Here is a 24,597-nt window from a genome sequence, read left to right on the forward strand (position 1 = left end):
TCTTCATAACTGGTAAAGCATGGACATGCATATTATTTTTAACCCAGCGTTGAGTCAAAAAGGGACAAACAAATTCAGCTGTTGGGTTAAATTAACCCTGAAAATGTATACATTTGACTCAATGGGCCCTATTTTAACGATCTAAGCGCATTGTCTAAAGCGCACGGTCTAAAGGGGCGTGTCCGATTCCACTTTTGCTAATTTAATGACCGGAAAATGGTTTATGCGCCAAGTGCATGGTCTAAAAGGGTTGTACCCATTCTTGTAATGAGTAATGGGTGTGCTTTGGACGTAACGTGCAATAAACCAATGAGAGTCTCAGCTCTCACCCCCTTTAAAAGCCAGTTGCGCCTGGCGCCATGCTTATTCCCTATTTAGAAAGCAGAATTTGTAAACTGAAAAACTAAGCTGAGGAAGAAGACCACAAGTTTAAGAATAATGTAAAAAATTGTGTTGTTTTCATTTTTTAATTACACATTACGCTGGGTGTATGATAGAGCCCTATGTGTTTAAACAACAAAGCACGTCGGGTTGAAACTACTCAGCGTAGGTTAAATTAAAACCCATGGGATGGGTTCATCTTTTTTTTACCCAATGCTGGGTTGAAAATAACCGAATGTGGGTTTAAATCTCAGGAAATGCACATAAAAATGTATACCTTAAGTTGCCTCTTAAATAAAAGTTTCTAACAAATGCATTCATGTAAAAACTATCTTCCTTCTCTTTCCTGGTCTCTAAAGTCCCTCTCTTTTCTTCGTTCTGCAGGATGCTGTAACAATCTGTACTTTAGGGGTCGGGACAGCGTTTGGAGAGTCGATTTTGGATAACACCCCTCGACATGCCACGATCGTCAGTCGAGAAAACAGCGAACTTCTGCGCATCGAACAGAGGGAGTTTAAGAGCCTATGGGAGGTTTGTGTGTGTGTGTGTTTATCAAAGGTGCTGTAAGTGATTCAATACCTGACAGACATTGACAAACAACAACAAACTGCCTGACAGATTTCAGTCAAATATGTGTGCTGAGAAATCACTCATCTCTATGGCAGCGTTAAAGGTCCACTGTGTAGATTTTTAGCAGCATCTAGTGGTAAGATTGTGAATTGCAACCAACGGCTCAGTCCACAGCTCCCACATCTGAGACAACGTAGTGACACAATGCGCTCTATAGAGCATTTTGTCTGTTTAGGGCTACTGTAGGAACATGATGGCACAAAATGGCGACTTTCATGTTAGGGGACCCACTGTGTATGTAGATAAAAATGATTCATAAAGGTAATAAAAACAATACAGCTCATTTTGTAAGGTCTCTATAAACAACTGATAATATAATTATGTATATTTCTGTCAAGAGATCCTTCTAAAAGTTACACAATGCACCTTTAAAGGTGTAGTTTAATAACTGTATGGATTATATTTTTTATAAATGAATGCGCTTTTTCCTTTAAAATTAGGGCACAATGCGTATGAGATTTTAAAGCTGAAGAATCAAGATTATTTAACTCTTTCCCTGCCATTGACGAGTTATGTCGGCATTTAAGAGAAAACGCTTTCCTGCCAATTTTTACGGCGATCCATATTTCCACTATTATCCACTAGGTGGCGCTCTAACCCAACTTTTAAAACATTAAAGGAATAGTCTACTCATTTTCAATATTAAAATATGTTATTACCTTAACTAAGAATTGTTGGTGCATCTCTCTATCATCTGTGTGCGTGGGCGTGGGCGCTGGAGCGCGCTGCGACACTTCGATGGCGTTTGGCTTGGCCCCATTCGTTCAATGGTACCAATCAGAGATAAAGTTAGAAGTGACCAAACACATCAACGTTTTTCCTGTTTGGGACGAGTGGTTGTGCGAGCAAGTTTGGTGGTACAAAATAAAACGTAGCGCTTTTTTTAAGCGGATTTAAAAGAGGAACTATATTTTATGGCGTAATAGCACTTTTGGGAGTACTTCGGCGCAGTAACACCCTCCCTCTCCCATTATGAGAGTGAGAAGGGGAGCGGACTTTTCAGGCGAGTCGAAGTACTCCCAAAAGTGCTATTACGCCATAAAATATAGTTCCTCTTTTAAATCCGCTTAGAAAAGCGCTACGTTTTATTTTGTACCACCAAACTTGCTCGTATAACGACCATTTTTCTATATTTTACTATGTTTTTACCTCAACTTAGATGAATTAATACATACCTATCTTTTTTCAATCCATGCACTTTGTACAGCGCGTCGTGAATGTGTTAGCATTTAGCCTAGCCCTATTCATTCCTATGGCTCCAAACAGGGATGAATTTAGAAGCCACCAAACATTTCCATGTTTTCCCCATTTAAAGACTTTTACATGAGTAGTTACAAGAGTAATATGGTGGTACAAAATAAAACTTTTGTTTGGAGCCATAGGAATGAATGGGGCTAGGCTAAATGCTAACACATTCAAGAAGCGCTGTACAAAGATTAAAAGTGCACAGGTAGGTATGTATTGATTCATCTGGGTTGAGGTGAGAACATAGTAAAATATAAAAAACGGTGGTGTTTTCCTTTAAAGGGTGGGGTTTTGGGGGAGGGTCTAATTTAGTGACATAGTCTGGCAGAAGGTGGCAAAACATCTCTTACAGCTCCTTTAAAATCAAGCATGTGTAGAATGTCATATGACCACACTACTATTATTGTTTTGCCAGTAATGTTCTGTATGCTGTATTCAATATTTTAAAAAGTGCCTGCTACACCTATTAAAACCAGGTCAAGCTGGTTTAAGCTGGTGAGTCAGATGGTCTCCCAGCCTGACCAGCTAAGACTAGATCGTGTGCAGCTGGCACATCGGGCCACTGGAGGGCGTCCTCTGATCTGATAACAGACAGCTGGTTTCTCTGAGCTGTATGGCAAATCTTTTCTCCTCAGACTTTCATTGAATCTTTATAAGAGCTGTTCTGTAATCTCCATTAAGTGTAAATGCTGTGCATGTATGCTGATGCTTTAGTCACAGATTTGTCATGGCATTGTTAATCTCAATACTATAATAGGGCAGGCTATCGTACAAAAGTGTTATGGATAATATGCTTTGTGGTATTAGAGTTTGTATGGCACTGTCTGTAATACTTTCAGCGCGTGGTTTCTGTGGAGATTGGGTGATCTGTGCGATAATGACTTGAATATGATGATTATTTGTGATCTGTTTATGGATTTAACAGGAAGTGACTGTGACTCATTGTGTGTATAGACACAGAGGGTGTCAGGCTTCTGTTATTAACACTGCTTGTGTAAATAGTATCACCCATCTCTCACAGCTTGCCAGTGACCATATGTGCTTTATATCTGTTTCATATCACACTCTCTCTCTCTCTCTCTCTCTCTCTCTCTCTCTCTCTCTCTCTCTCTCTCTCTCTCTCTCTCTCTCTCTCTCTCTCTCTCTCTCTCTCTCTGCATTAGACTGTGAGTCTGTTGTGTACTGTAATTGTAGCAGACACACTAAAGCCAACATGCAACATAAATTATGTATCATCGTCTGCAGCATCAGTGAAACAATGTGCGTGAAGAAGGTCTGTCTCTCTCTAAAAGTATCAGATCCATCATGAAATTTAACCCCAGGATTCGCTGAGGGGATTTTTTTCGAGTAGAAGTAAAAAATGGCTTTTTGTATTTCATTTTCTTTTCACCGTGGTTTTCATCTAGACAACATCAATGAATGGAAAGTGAAGGGTCGCACAAAGTAGACGGGAATATGTTTTCTTTTAAAAGTTGTTTTGAGACATAGGATAGCAAAGCCCACAGCTCGTGAATAAGTTCGGTTTCTGCTTTTTCATGCAAAAATGATTTACAGAAGAAGCACAGCAGTAATATAAGATTAACTATACATAACTTTTACATACAGACATGCAATACAGATATCAGAGAAAGGGTACAAAATGGTTATCAAGAAGTAAATTATAAAAAAATATAAATTATGATACATTTGTTTTATAAATGATGAATTATATATATATATATATTAATAAATTATGAAATTATACATCATTATATATGTGTTATTTATACTTATGTGTATATTATATAATCAAATAAATTTGTAAAATAATATATTTGATATAACATGATTAATAATATGAAGTAAACTATTTAAAGTGTATGAAGTAGGGGAACAAATGATGTTTCAAAAAATCTTTGAGGAATAGTAAATACTATAGTAAACTGCAGTATACTTTAGTATTTACTTTAATAAAACATATTAAACTGTAGAATATTATTGTAATTACTACACTTTTTTGTTAATGTATACTATAGTATTCATCTATACATTGATTGGGTGATTCTCACGAAAACTTGGTTTTAAAGATGTCAAGCATGAAAATCTAAAAATTGCTTAAATTTTACTTTTATTCCCACCAGACATTGAAAAACAAAGTGTGGAGTAAATGGGAACATTAATTTAAAAACTTTTACTTATCATTTAACACTTTTTGTAACATAATTTAAAAAATTAGTCCTAAAAAATCTCATTACCGCAACAGTCAGAAAACATCAACACTGACATATTTTCAAAATGACATGACAAACCTGAAAGAACAAAATTTGGAGATTCTGCACATGCATTTAAAATCAAAGTATTATGCTTCTATTAATTAAATTAACATTTAATAAGCATCTGTTGCGGTAATGATAATCAAAATGTCGTGTAAGCATTCCGACAAGACAATATTTCAAATTAACTGTAAAAAAAATGATCTTACCTGGTAGCCATCTTGAAGTAACTGGTCCATGTGCTTGGTCACTCAAAATCAAACTTTATTAAAATTCTGTATGTGTGCTTAAACTGTTCTCAAAAAGTGTTGCGGAGGATGAGAACATCAGGCATGGACACATCATTTTCCTAATTTTTCTTCATTATTATTATACATGAATATTCAGTAAATATTTCTGTCATCTAAAGTAGTCTAGCAAAACATCCATTTATTTTTTTTCTTAAAATTTTTGTGTTAATTTGATTAAATTACAACATAACGCATGTTCAAACACAGCCGGACACATTGCGGTAATGAGAATTTCAGCAAAAAATTAGATAAAATATATAAATTCTTATGTTGAAATCACACATTGTGCAAGGTAGAACACAGTATTGTGTTAATTCTGATGCTTTTTAATGTTACTATATTACACATTTCAAAGCTAAAATCATTAGTGCCGTGGTGTTTTAATGGTTTCGTGAGAATCACCCAATTAGGTGTAGTAAATACTGCAGTATACATTAATATTTATTTTAGTAAATCATAGTTACTGTACTACACTTATTTGTTAATGTATAGTATCCTGTAGTATTAATTAGTGAATGGATAAACTGTAGTAAACACCGTAGTATTCTTTAGTATTTACTCTAGTAAAGCCATAGTAAACTGTAGTATATTATAGTAATTACTGCACTCATTTTGTTAATGCATACTATAGTAGTCTGATATCTATAGTAAATTAATGAGCTGTAGTAAACACTGCAGTATACTTCAGTATTTACTCTAGTAAACAAGTAAATACAGTAGTATATTATAGTAATTACTACGCTTTTTGTCAATGTATACTATACGTAGTGACCTGTAGTATTACCTATAGTGAATTGATAAATTGTAGTAAATAGTGTAGTAGCCTATACCTTAGTATTTACTCTAGTAAAGCCATAGTAAAGTGTAGTATACTGTACTATATTATAGTATTTACTACACTTTGTTAGTATACTATACTATATTATAGTATAGTATTCTGTTAACTATAGTAAATTGATAAGCTGGGAGATACTTTAATACTTACTTTAGTAAACCATAGTAAACTGTGGTATATTATAATAATTACTACACTTTTTTGTTAATGTATCCTGTAGTATAAATATAGTGAATTGATCAACTGTAGTAAATAGTTTAGTAAACTTTAGTATTTACTCTTATATAGCCAGTGTTGGGGAAAGTTACATTTAAAAGTAATGCATTACAATATTAAGTTACTCCCAAAAAAGTAACTCATTGCGTTACTTAGTTACTTTTCATGTTAGTTGTGTTTACGTTACTTTTAAGTTACTTTTGCGTTACTTTTTCTTGGCTGATGCTTGATCTCTTTCAGGCCTTGCAGGTGTTTTTTTATGACTGAAAGTTCTGCATTTAGAAATTTCATATTTCATCACAAAAACATCGAGCTCGGGTCTGCCATCTCAGTTTCTGACTCATTTTAGTTTAATTCAGTAAATAAACTTTGTTTTATCAAATAAAAAAAAACTAAACAAGTAACTTGCATTACTTTTTTAAAAAAGTAACTCAAATATTAATGTGTAATTCGTTACTTTACTTGTTACTTCAGAAAAGTAATATTATTACGTAATGCACGTTACTTGTAATGCGTTACCCCAACACTGAATATAGCCATAGTCAACTGTAGTATACTTAAGTAAATTTTAGTAATTACTATACTTTGTTAATGAATATTATAATGTTTTGCAAATTGTAGCTGCAGTAAAAAGGCAGTATACTTTATATTATTTATGTACTTAATATATTTACTATACTAAACTGTATAATACTGTAGTATACTAAAGTAATTACTACACTTTGTTAATGTATACTATTGTAGTAACTATAGTAAATTGATAAGATATAGTAAATACTAAGTATATTTAAGTAGTTACTATAGTAAACAGTAGTACATTATAGTATATCATGGTAATTACTACACTGTGTTAATTTATTATACTACAGTATTCTGTAGTATTAACTACTATAGTGAATCAAAAAACTAGTAGCCTACTTGAATAATATCTACTAAAAAGTTTCAAAAAGCCCTATAGTAGCTAGGAATTTTACTGCAGTTTACCATAGTAAATAGTAAACTATACTACGGTATTTCTCAATGTGGGAAGTTTATATGCATGGGCTTGTCTGTAAAGTGCAAGTCATAATCCTGTATCAGTGTATACTGGACTTAAAAAGGTCTTGGAGCATCCGAACCGACTGATTCACAAAGACAGTCTGTCCACCTCTCTAATGTGATAAAGGTGATTTCCCTACAGCTGTAGAGCACAAACACAGCACACACCGCTGTCTGTTCAGTGTAAATACGATTTAACAACCTTAATAATTGATGAGGGCAGAAGCTTTTGAGAGCCTTTTAGCGGCCCATAGTCTCCCTCGCTCTCTCTATTAGATGGTACAGGGTGAATAGAGTGAATGCAGCTCTTTGATTGGCTACAGCTATTGCCTGGCAACGGCCACTGAAGTCCAGTCAGATGCTCGGCCGGACTCTGGATCACATCATCCATACGCCGAATTGTGTGCGCATAGTGCCAGATCGCATGGGTTTGTGTGCACCAGGCTGGAAAAGGTTAAAAGCTTTCTGGGTTTTGCTAGATGATGCTGGGAAGTTGGCTGACCTTAGGTAGTCAAGAATCACGTCTGAAGGGGTTTACTGTTGGAGACTCAAAACCAGGGTGAGTCTTGTAGGTTTACTATCTTTGATTTTTGCTAAATGCAATGTGGATATTTTTCATATTTTATACTTTAGATTTGTCTTTAGTAGGATATATAAGTGGATTTGTATTCAGGCAAATAGTTTAAAGGCAAAAGGTTGTTAAAGTTTGTGTGTATGTGTTATAAGCAAGGACCGCACAAAATTCTGTTACGTTTATGCTTCAAAAAAGCTTATTTTAAGTTTAAAAACTTGTTACATCTAATTCCTTACACTTTTCTCAACTTGAAAAGTTTACATTGAAAATAATTAATATTATCTTATTTAAGTTGAGAAAAATTTAAAGAAGTTAACGCAATTGTTCTACTTTGATCCAAAGACATATTTTTCAGTTTATTTTTCTCTGAAAATAAGTTTTATTTCCTTACACTCTTAAAAAGTGCTAGAAAGGGTTCTTCAGAGAGATGCCATATATAGAAGAACCTTTTTTGGTTCCCTAAAGAACTTCCACTTTCAGTCTTAAAATAAACATTTTTTTCTTATCTTAACATACAGTAGAAGCTTTTAAAGAGACACTGCGCTTTTTTGAAAATATGCTTACTTCCAGCTCACATAGAGTTAAACATTTGATTTTTACCATTTTGGAATCCATTCAGCTGATCTCCGGGTCTGGCGCTACCACTTTTAGCATAGCTTAGCATAATCCATTGAATCTGATTAGACCTTTAGCATCGCTCTCAAAAATAACCAAAAAGTTTCAATATTTTTCCTATTGTAAACTTGACTCTTCTGTAATTACATCGTGTAACTAGGACCGACAGAGAATTAAAAGTTATGATTTTCTAGGCAGATATGGTTAGGAACTATACTCTCACTTTGGCGTAATAATCAAGGTTGCTGCTGTAACATGGCTGCAGCAGGCGTAGTAATATTACGCAGCGCCTGAAAATAGTCCCCTGCTATAGAAAGTTATTAAGGGGACTATTTTCGGCTGCTGCGTAATATCATAACAAAATATCCTTGATTATTACGCAGAATGAGAGTATAGTTCCTAGCCATATCTGCCTAGAAAATCGCAACTTTTAATTTTCCGTCGGTCTTAGTACACATTCACAATACTAAGCGTCGCGAGCCTCTGCTGATCGCGTGCGTGTCTCAACAGACGAACGAGGCTTTTATAGTTGACTACAGAAGAGTCAAGTTTAAATAGGAAAAATATCCGAACTCTTCGGTTATTTTTAGCGTGATGCTAATGGTCTAATCAGATTCAATAGACCATGCTAAGCTATGCCAAAAGTGGTACCGAAAGACCCGGAGATCAGCTGAATGGATTCCAAAACGCTAAAAATTAAATGTTTAAAGCTTTGTTTACAGTTGCGCTTTGGTCCGCAACGCGAGTCTCCGCTGATTGCGCGCACATCTCAACAGACGGACGAGGCTTTTATAGTTGACACACTCGCTATTGCACTATTCTTTGAAACGCCAGGGGGCGACGCGAGCAATCAAGTCAAAAACTAACACAATGAAGAGGATTAGAAGAAGTCGTCCGCTGGAACAACCCTGGTGCTTCAAACATCAGAACTTAATATATAAACATGAGAACATGAATAAAACAACACTCTCTTAAATATGTCTTTATTATCATTTAATTAACATTTTTACTAAACAAGCAGTACAGACATCTTAAGGTTTGTATTTTATTCCTCGTCTAGTTGTTCATTCAATACAAATATAAGCCAAAATTCGCCTTGAGTTTGGGCATTTTCGGATGCAGAGCCGCCCACGCAGTTACAAAAATTGCCGTGCACACCTTCACGCGAAATGGGGTCTCGCCCACCCAACGCGCACGACCGCCCACTCCGCGTTGACATCATTTTTGCCACGCGCACCAACGACAGCCTAACTCTAGGGGAGCTGGAAAATGTGTATATATTCAAAAAAAAGTGAAGTACCACTTTAAGAAACAAAAAGTTCTTAGGATGTTCTAAGCATCATGAAGCACCTTTATTTTTAGGAGTGTAGGAGCCTTTTTTATTTTGCTTCTCAAATTATTTCTGTTTTGAGGATGTTTATGAAGTTCTACTAAAAATGAGACCGAAATCCTAATTCAGATTGCGATGCATTTTGCTATATCTGATAGATGTTAATGACGGACTAAAAAGTGCGAGGTGGACATCAGCTGTTGTGTGGTTGTGGATGTGAGATGAATATTAAGGGCTTTCTCGATCTCCGAGTCGGTTCTGTGCCAGGCGTTAGGAGACACCGCCTGACCTGGCGCCCGGAGAGGAAATACACTTGCACTGTGTGCTTATGTGCTGTTAATTACATAATCCTCACTGAATTGCTTAACCTATGTGAAAGCAGCCAGCTGGAAGGAAGAACAGTGTGTCACTTTTATCGTGTTTGTATGCATGTGTAGAGATGTCAGGGAAAAGTGAGTTGGCCTTTGTGTGAGTCTGAGGAAGCAGGAAGGAACAGGGTATACAAAGTGTAGTTGTGTGAATGGAACAAAGCCGGTCTGAAGGCGGCAAGAACCAGAGGTTGAAAGTCTACAAACTAGGATTTGTTTTAGACTAAAGATCATCTGGAATGTTTTTCTTTATCAAAGACATTTCTTTCTGCACAATATTATTTAAAAAAGAAAAATTGACCTTTCAATATTTTGTTTTTCCACAGTGTATATTGTGGTGAATAAAATACTGGATGACTTGGCCAGATGACTAAATAAAAATAATTGTGAAAGCATACAGACAGTATAGTAGTTGATGTTAAATTGATATATTGTGCAGCCATTCTGTCCTCAACCCTTATCAGTGTAGAGCGCACACTTTTTCTGAGCTGTACTGTGTTTGAAGCTGTTATTTTAGGTTCATTACATCTGCATTGTTTTAATCCACTCAGATGCCCTTAATCCTCCAGGCAGCATGTAGTGAAGGATCCTGCAGGGGTTACACAATTATCCATGTACTAAAGAAGCCTTACATACACTTTAAAGGGACAATATGTACGATTTATATGTCCAAAAATCACTATCACAGTGTTATGTTTTGCACGTGCATATCAACAATGTTTGCATTAAGATGATTTGACGTTTTAAACAGTAGGGGAGTGCGGGGTAAGTTGTCACAGTATTCATAACTCCAACACTAGAGGCACTTTCTCAAGAATCAAATAGCCACTTTGTGTGACGACTTCTTCTGTAGTCAACTTCGTGTTCACATGTGGTCAAGATCGCTCTAATCTGACGTTAGCACCAATTTATTTTATTTTTGGCCTAAAAAGTAAAAAAAAATTGCCCTTTATATTTTATGCAATACAACTTTGTTAGGTATCAATGTTAAAAATTATTATTTTGCACAAAATAGAGGAGACAATAATATGTCTTTTGATACTTCAGATTTTGCTATGTTGAGCTAACCCTGAGATTTAGCCAACATTAGCATACATGTCAGTTTGGGGCAAGTCGCCACATGCTTTTCACACTGGAAATAGTTAACCCTGGGTTATTCTAAACCCCGGGTTAATGGAATCCGGGGTTATCTGTTTCACACTGTTCGTACTTAACCAGGGGTTAAGAGATAACCATGGGTATTCTGACGTTTCACACTATGGATTCCTAAACCCTAGTTCAGGTGTCTTGATTAGCTGCTTCAGCTGTGTTTAATTAAGGTCATACCATTTTAACCCTGCAGGGCATGTATGCTTTTCTGGGGGTAAAGGCCCATAAAAGGATTATGGGGTCAATCAGTCGTTTGAAAAAAACTTTCCGAAACTTGTAGGAAAATACCGAGCCCCTAAGGTTTAGTTTAGTTTCATGTGCTCACGTGAACCTTTCGCATGCTCACGTGAAACTTTCGCTTGCTCACATGAAAAAAATTAAATAAAGTTTAGTTTCGCGTGAAACTATTGCGTTTAGTTTCGCGTTTAACTATCTCGCGTGCACGTGAAACTAAACTTTATTTATTTTTTCTCCATGTCTTAGGGGCTCCATAGAAAAGAAGACGTAAGTTTGGCACAGAAATACTACACCACAAGCGTAACTACTTTTTGTACAATTTACTTATGTTTAGCATCAGAGTTATAACTCCTAAACTGTGTAAATAAGTCAGAATGGAATATGTAATATGAATGTAATGAAATAGCATTTAACCCCCTTTAACTCCTTCACCGCCATTGATGAGTTATCTGGTCATTTATGAGTTCAGATTTAACTAATAAATATGCCTTTCTGGACAAATTTCAAAGTGAAAGTGTAATACCGCTTTTATCCAACAAACCGAATTTATCAAAAACGGAATGATTTATTTTAACTGCCTTTATGTTTGATAGTCATTCTGAGTCTGATGTCTAACATAAATTCCTTTACAAAAACGCAATTTTTTAAGCTTTTTGCTCAAAATGTTGTATTTTTGAAGAGAAATATCCATATTTCAGTGGTTAAATTAAGTGGAAAAATTAAATATATAATGAAACGTTTTTTCCCATTTTGTTTGTTTGTTTATAGACATTATTGTTTGTTTGAAAGCAGAGGGTGTGTTCTTTAATTTGATATAATTTGTATGTTTATATATTTATAGAAGATAATTTTTCCTGCAAGGAATTTTGTGAAACTTTTGTTAAAATCACAAAATGCCGGTGAGCAACTTTTCTCAAAAAGGCTGGCGGTGAATGAGTTAAGTTAAATTAACTCAAAATGTTAAGGCAACCAGGAAACTTTCTTTTTTAAGGTGAACCAACAAATCTTTCTTAAGGGCCGCGCAATATCGTGTCTTTTGCATGCCCAAGTTTGTTATTTCAAATGTAGGCGCGCGGTACCTGCACGCTATGCGCGCTCATAATGGAAGGGATGCGGCCGTGGGGCCCACGTGGTGCAACGCGCTCGTTTTTTCCAGGTGCGTCTGCACCGCATCGAGTTAAAAAATCGCAACTTTTCAGAATGCCGCAAGCATTGAATGACAAGAACCTACGCACATAGCGTTTTCCACGGAATATGGCGCCAATCAGTCGTTTGAAAAAAACTTGTAGGAAAAAGGACACCCAGTAAGTTTGGCCCAGAAATACTCCATCCCAAGCTCAACTGCTTTTTTGACACTTTGCTTATGTTTAGCATGAAAGTTACAACTCCTAAACTGTGTTAATAAGTCAGAATGCATGCAATACCATTAACCCCCCCCCCCCCTTAAGTTAAATCAACTCAAACTTTTAAGGCAACCAGGTAACTTGGTAGTAACGTCTAGTGCACATCGCTCTGTTGTTGATTTTGTCAAGCCACCCTGTAAGCTTACATATCAATGGACATGATTTTTATTTTTATTTCAAGATCATGATTTGTAAGTCCTGTCAGATCGATTCCCATCAACATTTAAAGGCGGAGTCCACGATGTTTGAAAAACGCTTGGGAAAAGGAGACGGGCCGACTACCAAAACACACTTATAGCCAATCAGCAGTAAGGAGCATGTCTACTAACCGACATCCTTGCCGGGTTGCGTATGTGTGGGGCGATCTATCAACAGAAGGTCCAGATTCTATTGGGGTAGGGGCGTGTTTGTTTAGGTGATTTCAAATATCAACATTGGCTTTCAAACATCGTGGACTCCGCCTTTAAGGTAAAGAATAGCCTAGGTGCCAGCCGAACTTAGCCCTGCCCACAACATTTCAGGTCGGGAATTGAGTATGATAACGTCAGGCTAAGTGAAGACTAAAACTCCCATCATTCCACACATTTTAATCATCATCAAGCTGGGGCCGTTATGGTTGTTTAGTGACAATATTAGTTTAGTGGTGAAAATTACATTATTATTGTGCCTTTAAAGTGTAAAAGCCCAACTTTTACTTAAATATAAATTCTGGTTTTAAATATAATGGAACCTTTCATACCTACTTAATTAAGAAATATATATTCTCGGAAAACTAGTTTTAATGTCACATGCAATTTTATTTAGCAGACACTTTCATCTAAAGCCCCTTACAGTGCATTTCAAGGTAACTAACCACCCATAAATCCTGGGGATCACACCAATAGATTTTCGCAGTTCATTTGATGCAAAAACACTGATTAGGTCATTGATCATTGGATTTGTTTTGTGCTGATAACAGCATCCACACAGAATGAATACATCAGCCATTTTGAGAAGCTGTGAAACAGCTGCATGCATTTGCAGGTGCATGATGATGTGTGTGTTTGAACTGTATGTGAGTTCTGACGGGTATCTGTGAATCTCATTCATTGAATGCTGCATGAATCCCCGTGTCACACATCACCATGGTGACAAGAAGGGAAAAAGAATAAAAAAAAACATGAATATTCATATTGTTGCCAAGGCGCAAAAGGCTTGAATCTGATTGGTGGAGCTGGGGTTTTACTACAAAGCTTTTGCCTTGATGTTTACCTGTGAAATGAATTAAGGTTTTGTTGTGTGTCTTGCAGAAATACAGACAGTGTATGGCAGCGCTTCTGGCCCCGCCGTACGGAGCGATGGATAGCGGAACAGCTAATGACAGTGAGTAATGCACACAAACATACATGACATGGCAACGTATGACATCATGATTCTTTCTCAGCTATTTCTTTCTGGTTCATACAGGAATGCCAGACAAGGACAACACAGACACACTCAATTTTATGTCCAAAAACCTCAACAAGGTATGACTTTCTGATTTCCAGTCATCCGTACTATCAGCATGACTAACATCTGATTTGATTAACACTACAGCTGCGAAAAAATAATTATGAGACCACTCCAGTTTTGCCTTTAATTATCAATAAGCAACAAAAGCAAACCTCAGAAGAGACATAAATTCACCCAACAAAAAATGTAAAAGACCAACAAAAAGTATCTTACAAAAGTTAAATCAATATACTGTTTAATGTAAATGAGTGGGTAAAATTGATTTTACATCTTTTTGTAACAAATTCTCAAGTCTTCAAGATACAGTATTTTCTTGGAATGCATTTTTTTAAACTTTTGTGAAAATCACAAAAAAATCTGGTGTGAAACTTTTTAAACAGTTAAAAATGGTTTAAATGAATTAAAACTATTTTAGCCTAGTCTACCTATTAAAATATTAAGATTAGATAAGTAAAATAAGAATTCTCATAGTTCTGTTTCATTTATAAAATACGTAATACATTTTTACAGATTTTTTTATCTAAGCACAAAGCATGAATATAAAGAGTTTTGTTGCAAAACGAGATAAATCCATTTTTAACATTTTTGTCAAAACATGTTTATTATTATGTTTTCATGTTATTATTTTGTTTTATGATGCTACATAGCTGTATTTTTTAAGTTATGAAGGTTTAAATCAAAACAAACCAACTGCAGTTGTATTGAAATTAATTGGAATGTACAACCAAAAAACGAGATTTCTGAACAATTAAAAAAACGGTGGTTATCTCGTTTTGCAACGAAACTCTTCATATATTGACTGTGAATAATGTGTTATAGTCAACCCAGTCTCACGAAATTTCGTTATATAGTCACATATTTTTTTTTTCTTTTTTCGTGCTATTATCACGAGTTTTCGTTTTTTTTCATGATAACGAGTTCCTGTTTTTGTGTGATTGTTACGTGTTGGTTACTCAACTGTTTTGTCCTATTTTCTTACCATTGTCGCTTCGGTCCAGGGCCAGATCTACTTAAAATGACATCCCTAACCAAATCCAACTCTAACCCTAACGCCAGGCGACATTTAAAAAAATAAATCAGAAAAAATAGTATAAACCAATATATAAAGTAACATTCTAATGCAAGCACCAAATCTAACCCTACACTGTCAAAAATAAAGGTACGAAGCCGTCACTGGGGCAGTACCCTTTAAAAAAGGCCCTAATATGTACCATTTAGGTACAAATATGTTCTTTTAAAGGTACATTTTGGCAGTTCAAAGTACTAATATGCACTCTTTGGGTACAAAGGTGTGCCTTTTTGGAGGGGTACTGTCCCAGTGACGGCTTTTGTACCTTTATTTCTGAGAGTGTAAACCGAAGCAACAATGGTTTAAAAATAGGAAAAAGCAGTTGAGTAACCAATAAGTGATAATCACACGAAAACAGGAATTCGTTATACGATCACGAAAAAACATGAAATTTCGTGATAATAGCACGAAAAAAGAACAAAAAAAACACGTGACCATATCACGAAACCCCGTGAGACTGGGTAGGTTATAGTACACGGGGCGAAAGCGCTAACGCTTGACGCTTGTCTGAAGTGTGGCCAACGGCCAATCACAGTGGCCGCAACACATGCTCCGGTCTTCCATAAACGTAATTGGCTGGCTCTGCCTAGATATTTGCATAAGGCGATCTGATTGGCTGACGCACGCGTTGCCGCTTGAAAAGTTGAAAAATGTTCAACTTCTGTCGCGAGCAACGGCAGTGACGCAGCGCCAACGGATCCACAATTCAGTTTGGCAATGCATGACGTCACGCATTAAAAGTGAATGGGGAGCATCAATGCTTGCGCCCCGTCTGAATGTACCGTGAAGCAATTCTAATAAATTCTAATTCATTCTAATATAATTGTAATTCTAAATTGGTATTGAGTTTTTTATTTTTTTTTATTTTGTGTATATACTATATTTTGACTTCTGTAAAGCTGCTTTGAACCATGTAAACTGTGAAAAGCGCTATACAAATTGATTTAAATTGAATCAAATCAAACAAAAGACTAGAAGCACGTAGAAGCACTAAAGCAAAACACGTTTTTTAAGAGAAATGTCATTTATCAGCGAACTGTTTGTTTTGATGATAATTTGATAGTAATTCTCATTTGCATGCACATAACTCAAGACTGCAGGCTGTCCTCACCTGTTCACACAGCGTTATGTATTCACTGAATTTAAAACGACATCTGCTGACAGAAGCTCCTTAATCTTATTTACACCGGCAAACTGATTGAAGGCGTCGTATCACAATGAACGTGTGTTGTTTAATGTATAACTGTTTGTTCTCTGTTCCTGTCTTGGATCTTAATTTAGGTCCCAACAGAAAAGATTCTGAGGGCAGAAAAAGTCTTGCGTAATGCTATCCTGGCCAGAGCTCCTCACATGATCAGAGACAGAAAATATCATCTGAAAACCTACAGGTGCATGCAATAATGAATAAATGAGATCTTGTTTGATAATCTATTCTTTTAATATTCTTTTTAAAATGTATAGACTATGCTTATTGTTTATTTCATTGACAAAATGTTAAATGCTTATATTGCTAAATTATTTAATGAATAGCTAGAAGTGTAGTTTTGGTTTTACGCATACAATTTTATTTTTGGATTTTTGTAACTGTGTAGGTCACGCTTGCATACATGTGAAATATCATTGATGTATTTATTGACTTTATATTTTGGGGTCTGATGGATAACACACGATTTGCGTTTGTGTTTACAGGCAGTGTTGTGTCGGCACTGAGCTGGTGGACTGGCTACTTCAGCAGAGCTCATGTGTTCACAGTCGAGGTCATGCTGTGGGAATGTGGCAGGTGCTTCTGGAGGAAGGGGTCCTAAACCACGGTACACAACAAACACAAGTGGGCTCTTTAAACAACAAAATTATACTCGTCTCTTATCTGTCATTTCTTTCTTGCGGACAGTCGACCACGAGCTGAACTTTCAGGATAAATACCTCTTTTACCGTTTCCTTGATGATGAGGAGGAGGATGCGGTGTTGCCTAGCGACGATGAGAAACGCGAAGCTGAGGAGGAGCTGCAGGAGACTCTCCTCTTCCTCTCTCAGATCGGTCCTGATGCACACATGCGAATGATCCTCAGGAAAACGTGAGTGACCAAGAGCGCCCCCTGCAGTATATCAGATATAGGATGTTTACTTGAATGTACAAGTCCGATACATTTGTCTTTTACCCCTCCATGAATTGTTCTTAAAATAAAGGTGCTTAAGTCATCGTGATTTATTTTTAAATGGGACATATCATGAAAATCAGACTTTTTCATGTTTAAGTGCTATAGTTGGGTCCCCAGTGCTTCTATCAACCTAGAAAATGTGAAAAAGAACAACTCATTAACTTAGTTTTGGTAAACCATTGTCTGCAAGCATGTGAAAAAATAGGTCAATGAAATTTGGCTCCCCTTGTGATGTCAGAAGGGGATAATACCGCCCCTTAATCTGCACTATCCAACCACAGCACTGCCATTAAATAGTGCAAAGATCAGCTCATTTGCATTTAAAAGGACACGCCCAAAACCCACATTTGTGCTCAAACCTACAAAGTGGCAATTTTAACATGCTATAATAAATTATCTATATGATATTTTGAGCTAAAACTTCACATACGCACTCTGGGGACAACAGAGAATTATTTGACATCTTAAAAAATGTCCCCTTAAAGTGTCTTGTAATTAAAGTAATATCACACACGTGTCTCATACAATCAGATTCAAGTACTGGATGGTCTAATGCATAATATTTCACATCTCTAATAATTTCGCTTTCTTCAGGCCAGGTCAAAGAACCGCTGAAGATCTGGAGATCATTTACGATGAACTGCTGCATATCAAAGCTCTCTCTCATCTCTCAAACACTGTAAGATCTCACATTTTCATTAAGAGTTTTGTTTGCATCAGTCTGCATGTTTACACAATGTCTCATGTGTGCTGATATAAATGTGAGCTGTGAATGTGCTGCCCCCTGCAGGTGAAGAGAGAGCTCGCTGGTGTCCTTATCTTCGAGTCACACGCCAAAGCAGGCACTGTCTGTAGGTTTGAATGTCTCTTTAAGAAAGTTTACAAATATGATTTGTACGATTTATGACCAGACCTTGTAATTTGGGGCTGTTTTGGTTGGGGGCTGTTACAAGCTGTGACCCCCAGATCGCTAATATTAATATTTTTTTCCTATTATCGAAAGCTCTGTACCTACAGGTGCTGATCATATAATTAGAATATCATAAAAATTGATTTATTTCACTAATTTCATTCAAAAAGTGAAACTTGTATATTATGTTCATTCATTACACACAGACTGATATATTTCAAATGTTTCTTTCTTTTAATTTTGATGATTATAACTGACAACCAAGGAAAATCCCAAATTCAGTATCTCAAGGGTGCGGTTATCCCTATTGCTTGTACACTTTTTTCTACCACATCTTTTCCTTCCCTTCGCCTCTCTATTAATGTGCTTGGACACAGAACTCTGTGTACAGCCAGCCTCTTTTGCAATGACCTCTTATGTCTTGCCCTCCTTGTGCAAGGTGTCAATGGTCGTCTTTTGGACAACTGTCAAGTCAGCAGTCTTCCCCATGATTGTGTAGCCAATAGAACTAGACTGAGAGACCATTAAAAGGCCTTTGCAGGTGTTTTGAGTTTATTAGCTGATTAGAGTGTGGCACCAGGTGTCTTTAATATTGAACCTTTTAACAATATTTTAATTTTCTGAGATACTGAATTTGGGATTTGAGTTGTCAGTTATAATTATCAAAATTAAAACAAATAAACATTTGAAATATATCAATCTGTGTGTAATAAATATAATATACAAGTTTCACAGTTAAATAAATCAACTTTTTGATGATATTCTAATTATATGACCAGCGCCGGTATTTATAAAGGATCTCAGTGTTTGTATTGTAAAACGTGAAAAATATTTTTGCATTTCTAAATACATAACCTCATGCTCTGAGTATGCTTGTTTTCTGTGTCTCAGTGTTTAATCAGGGGGAGGAAGGCACGTCTTGGTACATTATCCAGAAGGGATCTGTTAATGTTGTTATCTACGGCAAGGTGACGTGCATGAGCTTACATAGTGGATTTGCAACATGGGTGGGGTTCATCCCTTTTTAACCCAACCCAGACAGCAGATGACTCCGGGCCAGATCTGCACTGGAGCTGCTGACATGGGCGTGGATCCGGTGCGGATTCGACCCAGAGTCGACTGCTGTCTGGGAAGGGTTCAAAGTTTTTTGACTAGGTTGAAAGTAACCCATGATTTGGTTTGATATTTTGTAAATTTTTATCTAATGTAATGGCATTCATATATTTGTATGTGTGTATAAAGTCTAAATCTTTTTAATAACAGAAAACAATAAAATTCGAATAACATTGCAATATTGTGGTCTTTCTATTATATAATATATTTTTGCAGATACTGTAACATTATTTAGAGTTTGTCATACTGTCCCCTCCTGTCTGTATTTAGGGTGTAGTATGCACACTGCATGAAGGAGATGATTTTGGCAAACTGGCCCTGGTGAACGACGCCCCTCGCGCTGCTTCCATCGTCCTGAGAGAAGACAACTGCCACTTCCTGAGAGTGGACAAAGAAGATTTTAACCGTATACTCAGGGTACACCTACATACACAACATGTCTTACTTTACTTAGCACTTTAGTCATAATCTAGTTTACATTTAGGTTTCAGATCACTGCGTCTGTATGGAGGATGAAAAATGACAGTAGTATATACAAATACATAAGTGTATATAAATGAATAAATACATAAATGCAGGAATAAATCAATAAATGAAGAAATACATAAATAAATAAAGGAATAAATAAATAAATGCAGGAATAAATAAATAAATGAAGAAATACATAAATAAATAAAGGAATAAATAGATAAATGCAGGAATAAATAAGTAATTAATTAAATGCAGAAATAAATTAATTAATTAATGTAGAAATACATAAATAAATGCAGGAATAAATAAGTAACTAATTAAATGCAGAAATAAATAAATAAATGTAGAAAAACATAAATAAATGCAGGAATAAATAAATAAATGCAGGAATAAATAATTAATTAAATGCAGAAATAAATAAATGTAGAAATACATGAATGAATAAATAAATAAATGCAAAAATAAATAAATAAATGTAGAAATACAGAAATAAATATATAAATAAATACATAAATGCAGAAATAAATAAATAAATGAAGAAATACATAAATAAATAAAGGAATAAATAAATAAATGCAGAAATAAATAAGTAATTAATTAAATGCAGAGATAAATAAATAAATTAATTAATGTAGAAATACATAAATAAATAAGTAATTAATTAAATGCAGAAATAAATAAATAAATAAATAAATAAATGTAGAAAAACATAAATAAATGCAGGAATAAATAAATAAATGCAGGAATAAATAATTAATTAAATGCAGAGATAAATAAATGTAGAAATACATAAATAAATAAATGCAAAAATAAATAAATAAATGTAGAAATACAGAAATAAATAAATGAATAAATACATAAATGCAGAAATAAATAGGTAATTAATTAAATGGAGAAATAAATGCAAACATAAATAAATAAATATTTTGTTTTGTCAAAAGTATTAACTTTTAATTTTATTATTTTTGCACCACTACATTTATTTCTACATTTATTTATGTATTTCTACATTAATTTATTTATTAATTCCTGCATTTATGTATTTATTCATTTATTTATTTATATACACTTAAGCCATTTTTCGTCCTCCATACATCTGCATTATAAGGCCATTTTTTGTTAACAAAATGCAAAAAGTTTACTTTTCAGTGATTTTATCTGTGTGTGTGTAGGACGTTGAAGCAAACACAGTACGTCTGAAGGAACATGATCAGGATGTTCTGGTGTTGCAAAAGAGTCTTCGGCCCTCCAGCCATGGAAACATCCCCGTCCATTTCAAGTATTTATATGTCTCAATTCATCCTTAAATTTCTTTGCGATCTAATTCATCCACATTTGTATTAAATTGATTTTCTACGTCTGTATGTGTCACGCAGGTACACTGTGATGTCTGGCGCTCCAGAGAAGATCCTGGAGCATCTACTGGAGACAATGCGACTGGACATTCATTTCTCTGAACCAGGTACCGTAACTTAATTAAAAACCTTAAATTGTTTAATACCCCCTAATAGATTTTCAAATGAAGTTTTTTATTCCCACAGATCCGGCTCTTGATGACTTTGTGCTAATGCACTGTGTCTTCATGCCCCAAAGCCAGCTGTGCCCTGCCCTCCTCGCCCAATATCCTACTAATCAGTCTGTCTGTCAATAAATCAGTCAAATTTTGTGCAGTAGAATGTAAAACTGTATTTACCTAGATGAATAATAAGAGTTCTGTTCACGACTTCTAATGCAAACCTCTTCTTTGGCACCTTTAACAACTGAGCCTGATCCATTATTTTAAAATATTGCCATCTTTTTTCTTACTGTTTTCTGATGTATTCCCAGTGCACTTGTTCCTTAGCATGTGTGCACTTACCACTCTCAGGCGTCTCAAGGCTCAGAGCAGGAGCGTCTAGACTACGCCGTGGCCACCAAGAGACGGGTGCTCAGTCTGGCCCTGCGCTGGGCTACCCTGCAGGGCCACCATCTGCTGGAAGATGATACAGCGCTTAGTTTTCTGGAGGTCAGAAACACATGCAAACAGACGCCAGCATGTCCTCACTTATTGCCTGCCTACACTGACACGGCAGATTCACAGGATTTTAATCTAGTAGTTCATATGTGAAATCTAGCTAAAGTGACTTTTACATTAAATAATGTAAAGATATTTCTGTAGAAATATATTCTAAATTAATGTGAAATTAATTATTGAAATCAAACTTTGTAAATATCATTATTAGATTGTGATTATTCAACCTGGATTTCACAGACAATAGTCCCTTTCACACATACAGTCTTTACTGGTAATTTACTGGTAAATTGCCGTTAACATGTCATGTGTGAACAGAACCTTTCCGGTAAATCAGTGCTCCCAATTTACCAGTAAGACAGGTTGTAAGATTACCAGTAATTTACCGGTAAGCGCTATGTGTGAACGAAAATGATAGGATTACCGGCATTTAGAACGGACAACGTCAGACCGTGCTGACAGCTTCGGACCAATCATAGTGTTTTAATACAGATGACGCGTTTACCCCCGCACTGTTTACGGACGTTTCCACACACATGCTGCTTGAAAGTTGAGCACACCTGAAGTTTACGTCCACATTTTTTTCACCAAAGTTGTTTAAAACAGCTTACCGCCGAATTGCCGACGTCCTTAGCACGCCCTCTGTGAAGCCTAACGTGCAAACAGTAGTGTTGTTAAAAACGCATTTTCGGTTTGACGTCGTCTCATTCAATGTTGTTTGGTCGTGAATGATGTCTTACTGGTAAAATAACGGAACGCCACTGCGTGTGTGAACAGCACATTTTTGTATTTACTGGTAAATTCATTCTGGTAAATTCATGGTAATTTACCAGAATTACTGTGTGAAAGAGGCTATTGTCACATATGCGGTTGTATGTTTGTGCAGGAGCTGCATGGGTTCGTATCTAATGATGCGAGAGTTTTGCGTCCCCTGAAGGAGCTTCTGCCCGAGCTGGAGAGGATCGTAAAGCAGTAGTAAGTTTTTTGGCTGTGAAAGCATTAGTAACTCTTTCCCCGCCATTGACGAGTTATCTCGTCAATTAAGAGAAAATATTTGCATTAAAAAACCTTGTTCCTGATTAGTTTTTATGTTACTTTGCAATACGGCGATTATCCACTAGATACCCAATTTATGAAAAAACTAAAGCCAAAGCGTTATTTACTAATTTTAAACTCTGTGTATTTTTTGATAATCATTCTGAATCTGATCTCTAACAAAATTCCTTCACAAAAATGCAATTATTTCAGCGTTTGGCTAAAAACATGTATTTTTTAAGAAAAATACTCATATTTGAGAGTTTTTAATCAGAAAAAAAATATAGATATGAAACCCATTTTGTTGTTTTATTGTTTGTTTGAAAGCAGAGGGTCTTTTCTTTCATTTGATATATTTGTATGTTAACATATTTTTAGAAGAAAATTTTCCTGGAAGGCAACTCTTGTGAAAATCACAAAAAATGCTGGCGGGCAACTTTTAAAAAAAGTGTTGGCGGGGAATGAGTTAAAGTGCATTAAATAGCTGTTATCAGTGCCTGTGCATTTATGCATCTCTTCGTGTCTCTCTTTCTCTCAGTCCAGATGATGCGAGAACTTCTCAAAAAAAGGTAATTCAGCTCTGCTTCTTATTTATCACTGATGGCTGGAAAGCACATATTGTGATGAATTGGTTTAGGCGAAGCATACAGACGTTTGCTTTGATTGATGTTATTGTTTGACATCATATTTATGGCTGTTTTTTGTGTAATCTCTCAGCATAAAGTTCTCCTGCGACAGTTCAGCTCTGGGGAAGAGAGGCTTGCGAAAAAGCAACCAATCAGGAGCTTTGATGACAGTAAGGATCTGTGCTGTACATAACAGCATCAATTATTAGTTTAAATAAATTAAATAACTTACATGAGTAAGTATGGTGGTACAAAATAAAACGTGGCGATTTTTTTTTTAAGCGGATGACAATGAGAACTATATTGTATGGCGGAAGAGCACTTGGTTTGCGGCACTTCGACCTTGGCGTGCAGTAACATCATCACTCCTGACCAGTGTTGGGGAAAGTTACTTTTAAAAGTAATGCATTACAATATTAACTCATTCACCTCCATTGACGAGTTATCTCGTCATTTATGAGTTCATATTTAACTAATAAATATGCCTTTCTGGACGAATTTCAAAGTGAAAGTGTAATACCGCTTTTATCCACCAGATGGCCGAATTTATCAAAAACGGAAGTTAAAAAGATTTAATGATTTATTTTAACTGCCTTTATGTTTGATAGTCATTCTGAGTCTGATCTCTAAAATAAATTCCTTTACAAAAACGAAATTTTTTAAGCTTTTTGCTCAAAATGTTGTATTTTTGAAGATAAATATCCATATTTCAGTGGTTAAATTAAGTAGAAAAAGTAAATATATAATGAAACGTTTTTCCCCCATTTTGTTTGTTTGTTTGTTTGTTTATTGTTTGTTTGAAAGCAGAGGGTGTGTTCTTTAAGTAAGGGATAATGTAGAGGCAGCCGGTAGTTATTGGGAAATAAGCCCCGACAGTGTGATCAGGACCCGACGCGAAGCGGAGGGTCTTGTATCACACTGAAGGGGCTTATTTCCCAATAACTACCGGCTGCCTCTACATTATCCCGCTTATTACACGGCTACTTGCCACATAAGAAAAAAAACTGGACATGAATTTTAAACATTTTATTGGCATATTTGTTTTCAATTAACATTTTTATCCTTCCGCGAAACTTTGCACAGATGCATAAAATGATCGTAATACCTTATTAAGATCCGCTGCTTCATACTTGTGTGTCTCCATTTTTT

The 24,597-nt window shown here is 35.7% G+C and overlaps 1 protein-coding gene across 3 annotated transcripts in view; it reads left to right on the forward strand.

The window, feature by feature from the left end:
* LOC129450276 (rap guanine nucleotide exchange factor 4) overlaps positions 1–24,597 on the forward strand; it is a 47,285-nt gene that overhangs the window by 10,324 nt on the left and 12,364 nt on the right. Inside the window, exons 4-20 of one of the 3 annotated variants that reach the window (XR_008646296.2) lie at positions 766–912; positions 13,853–13,925; positions 14,010–14,068; positions 16,405–16,511; positions 16,813–16,934; positions 17,015–17,198; positions 17,877–17,961; positions 18,073–18,133; positions 19,084–19,160; positions 19,576–19,722; positions 20,949–21,055; positions 21,153–21,238; positions 21,318–21,396; positions 21,631–21,781; positions 22,674–22,762; positions 23,361–23,390; positions 23,538–23,618. Coding sequence is in view for 2 of the 3 variants with exons in the window: in XM_055212925.2 (XP_055068900.1) it covers positions 766–912; positions 13,853–13,925; positions 14,010–14,068; positions 16,405–16,511; positions 16,813–16,934; positions 17,015–17,198; positions 17,877–17,961; positions 18,073–18,133; positions 19,084–19,160; positions 19,576–19,722; positions 20,949–21,055; positions 21,153–21,238; positions 21,318–21,396; positions 21,631–21,781; positions 22,674–22,762; positions 23,361–23,391; positions 23,540–23,618 (1,684 nt within the window). In the remaining variant the exon portion in view is untranslated. Of the gene's footprint in view, positions 1–765; positions 913–7,248; positions 7,447–13,852; positions 13,926–14,009; positions 14,069–16,404; positions 16,512–16,812; positions 16,935–17,014; positions 17,199–17,876; positions 17,962–18,072; positions 18,134–19,083; positions 19,161–19,575; positions 19,723–20,948; positions 21,056–21,152; positions 21,239–21,317; positions 21,397–21,630; positions 21,782–22,673; positions 22,763–23,360; positions 23,392–23,537; positions 23,619–24,597 lie in introns of those variants that run through there. The other 2 variants (XM_055212925.2, XM_055212926.2) reach the window with 2 other exon arrangements.

This window comes from Misgurnus anguillicaudatus, chromosome 8, assembly GCF_027580225.2.
Source record: "Misgurnus anguillicaudatus chromosome 8, ASM2758022v2, whole genome shotgun sequence".
Lineage (NCBI taxonomy): Eukaryota > Metazoa > Chordata > Actinopteri > Cypriniformes > Cobitidae > Misgurnus > Misgurnus anguillicaudatus.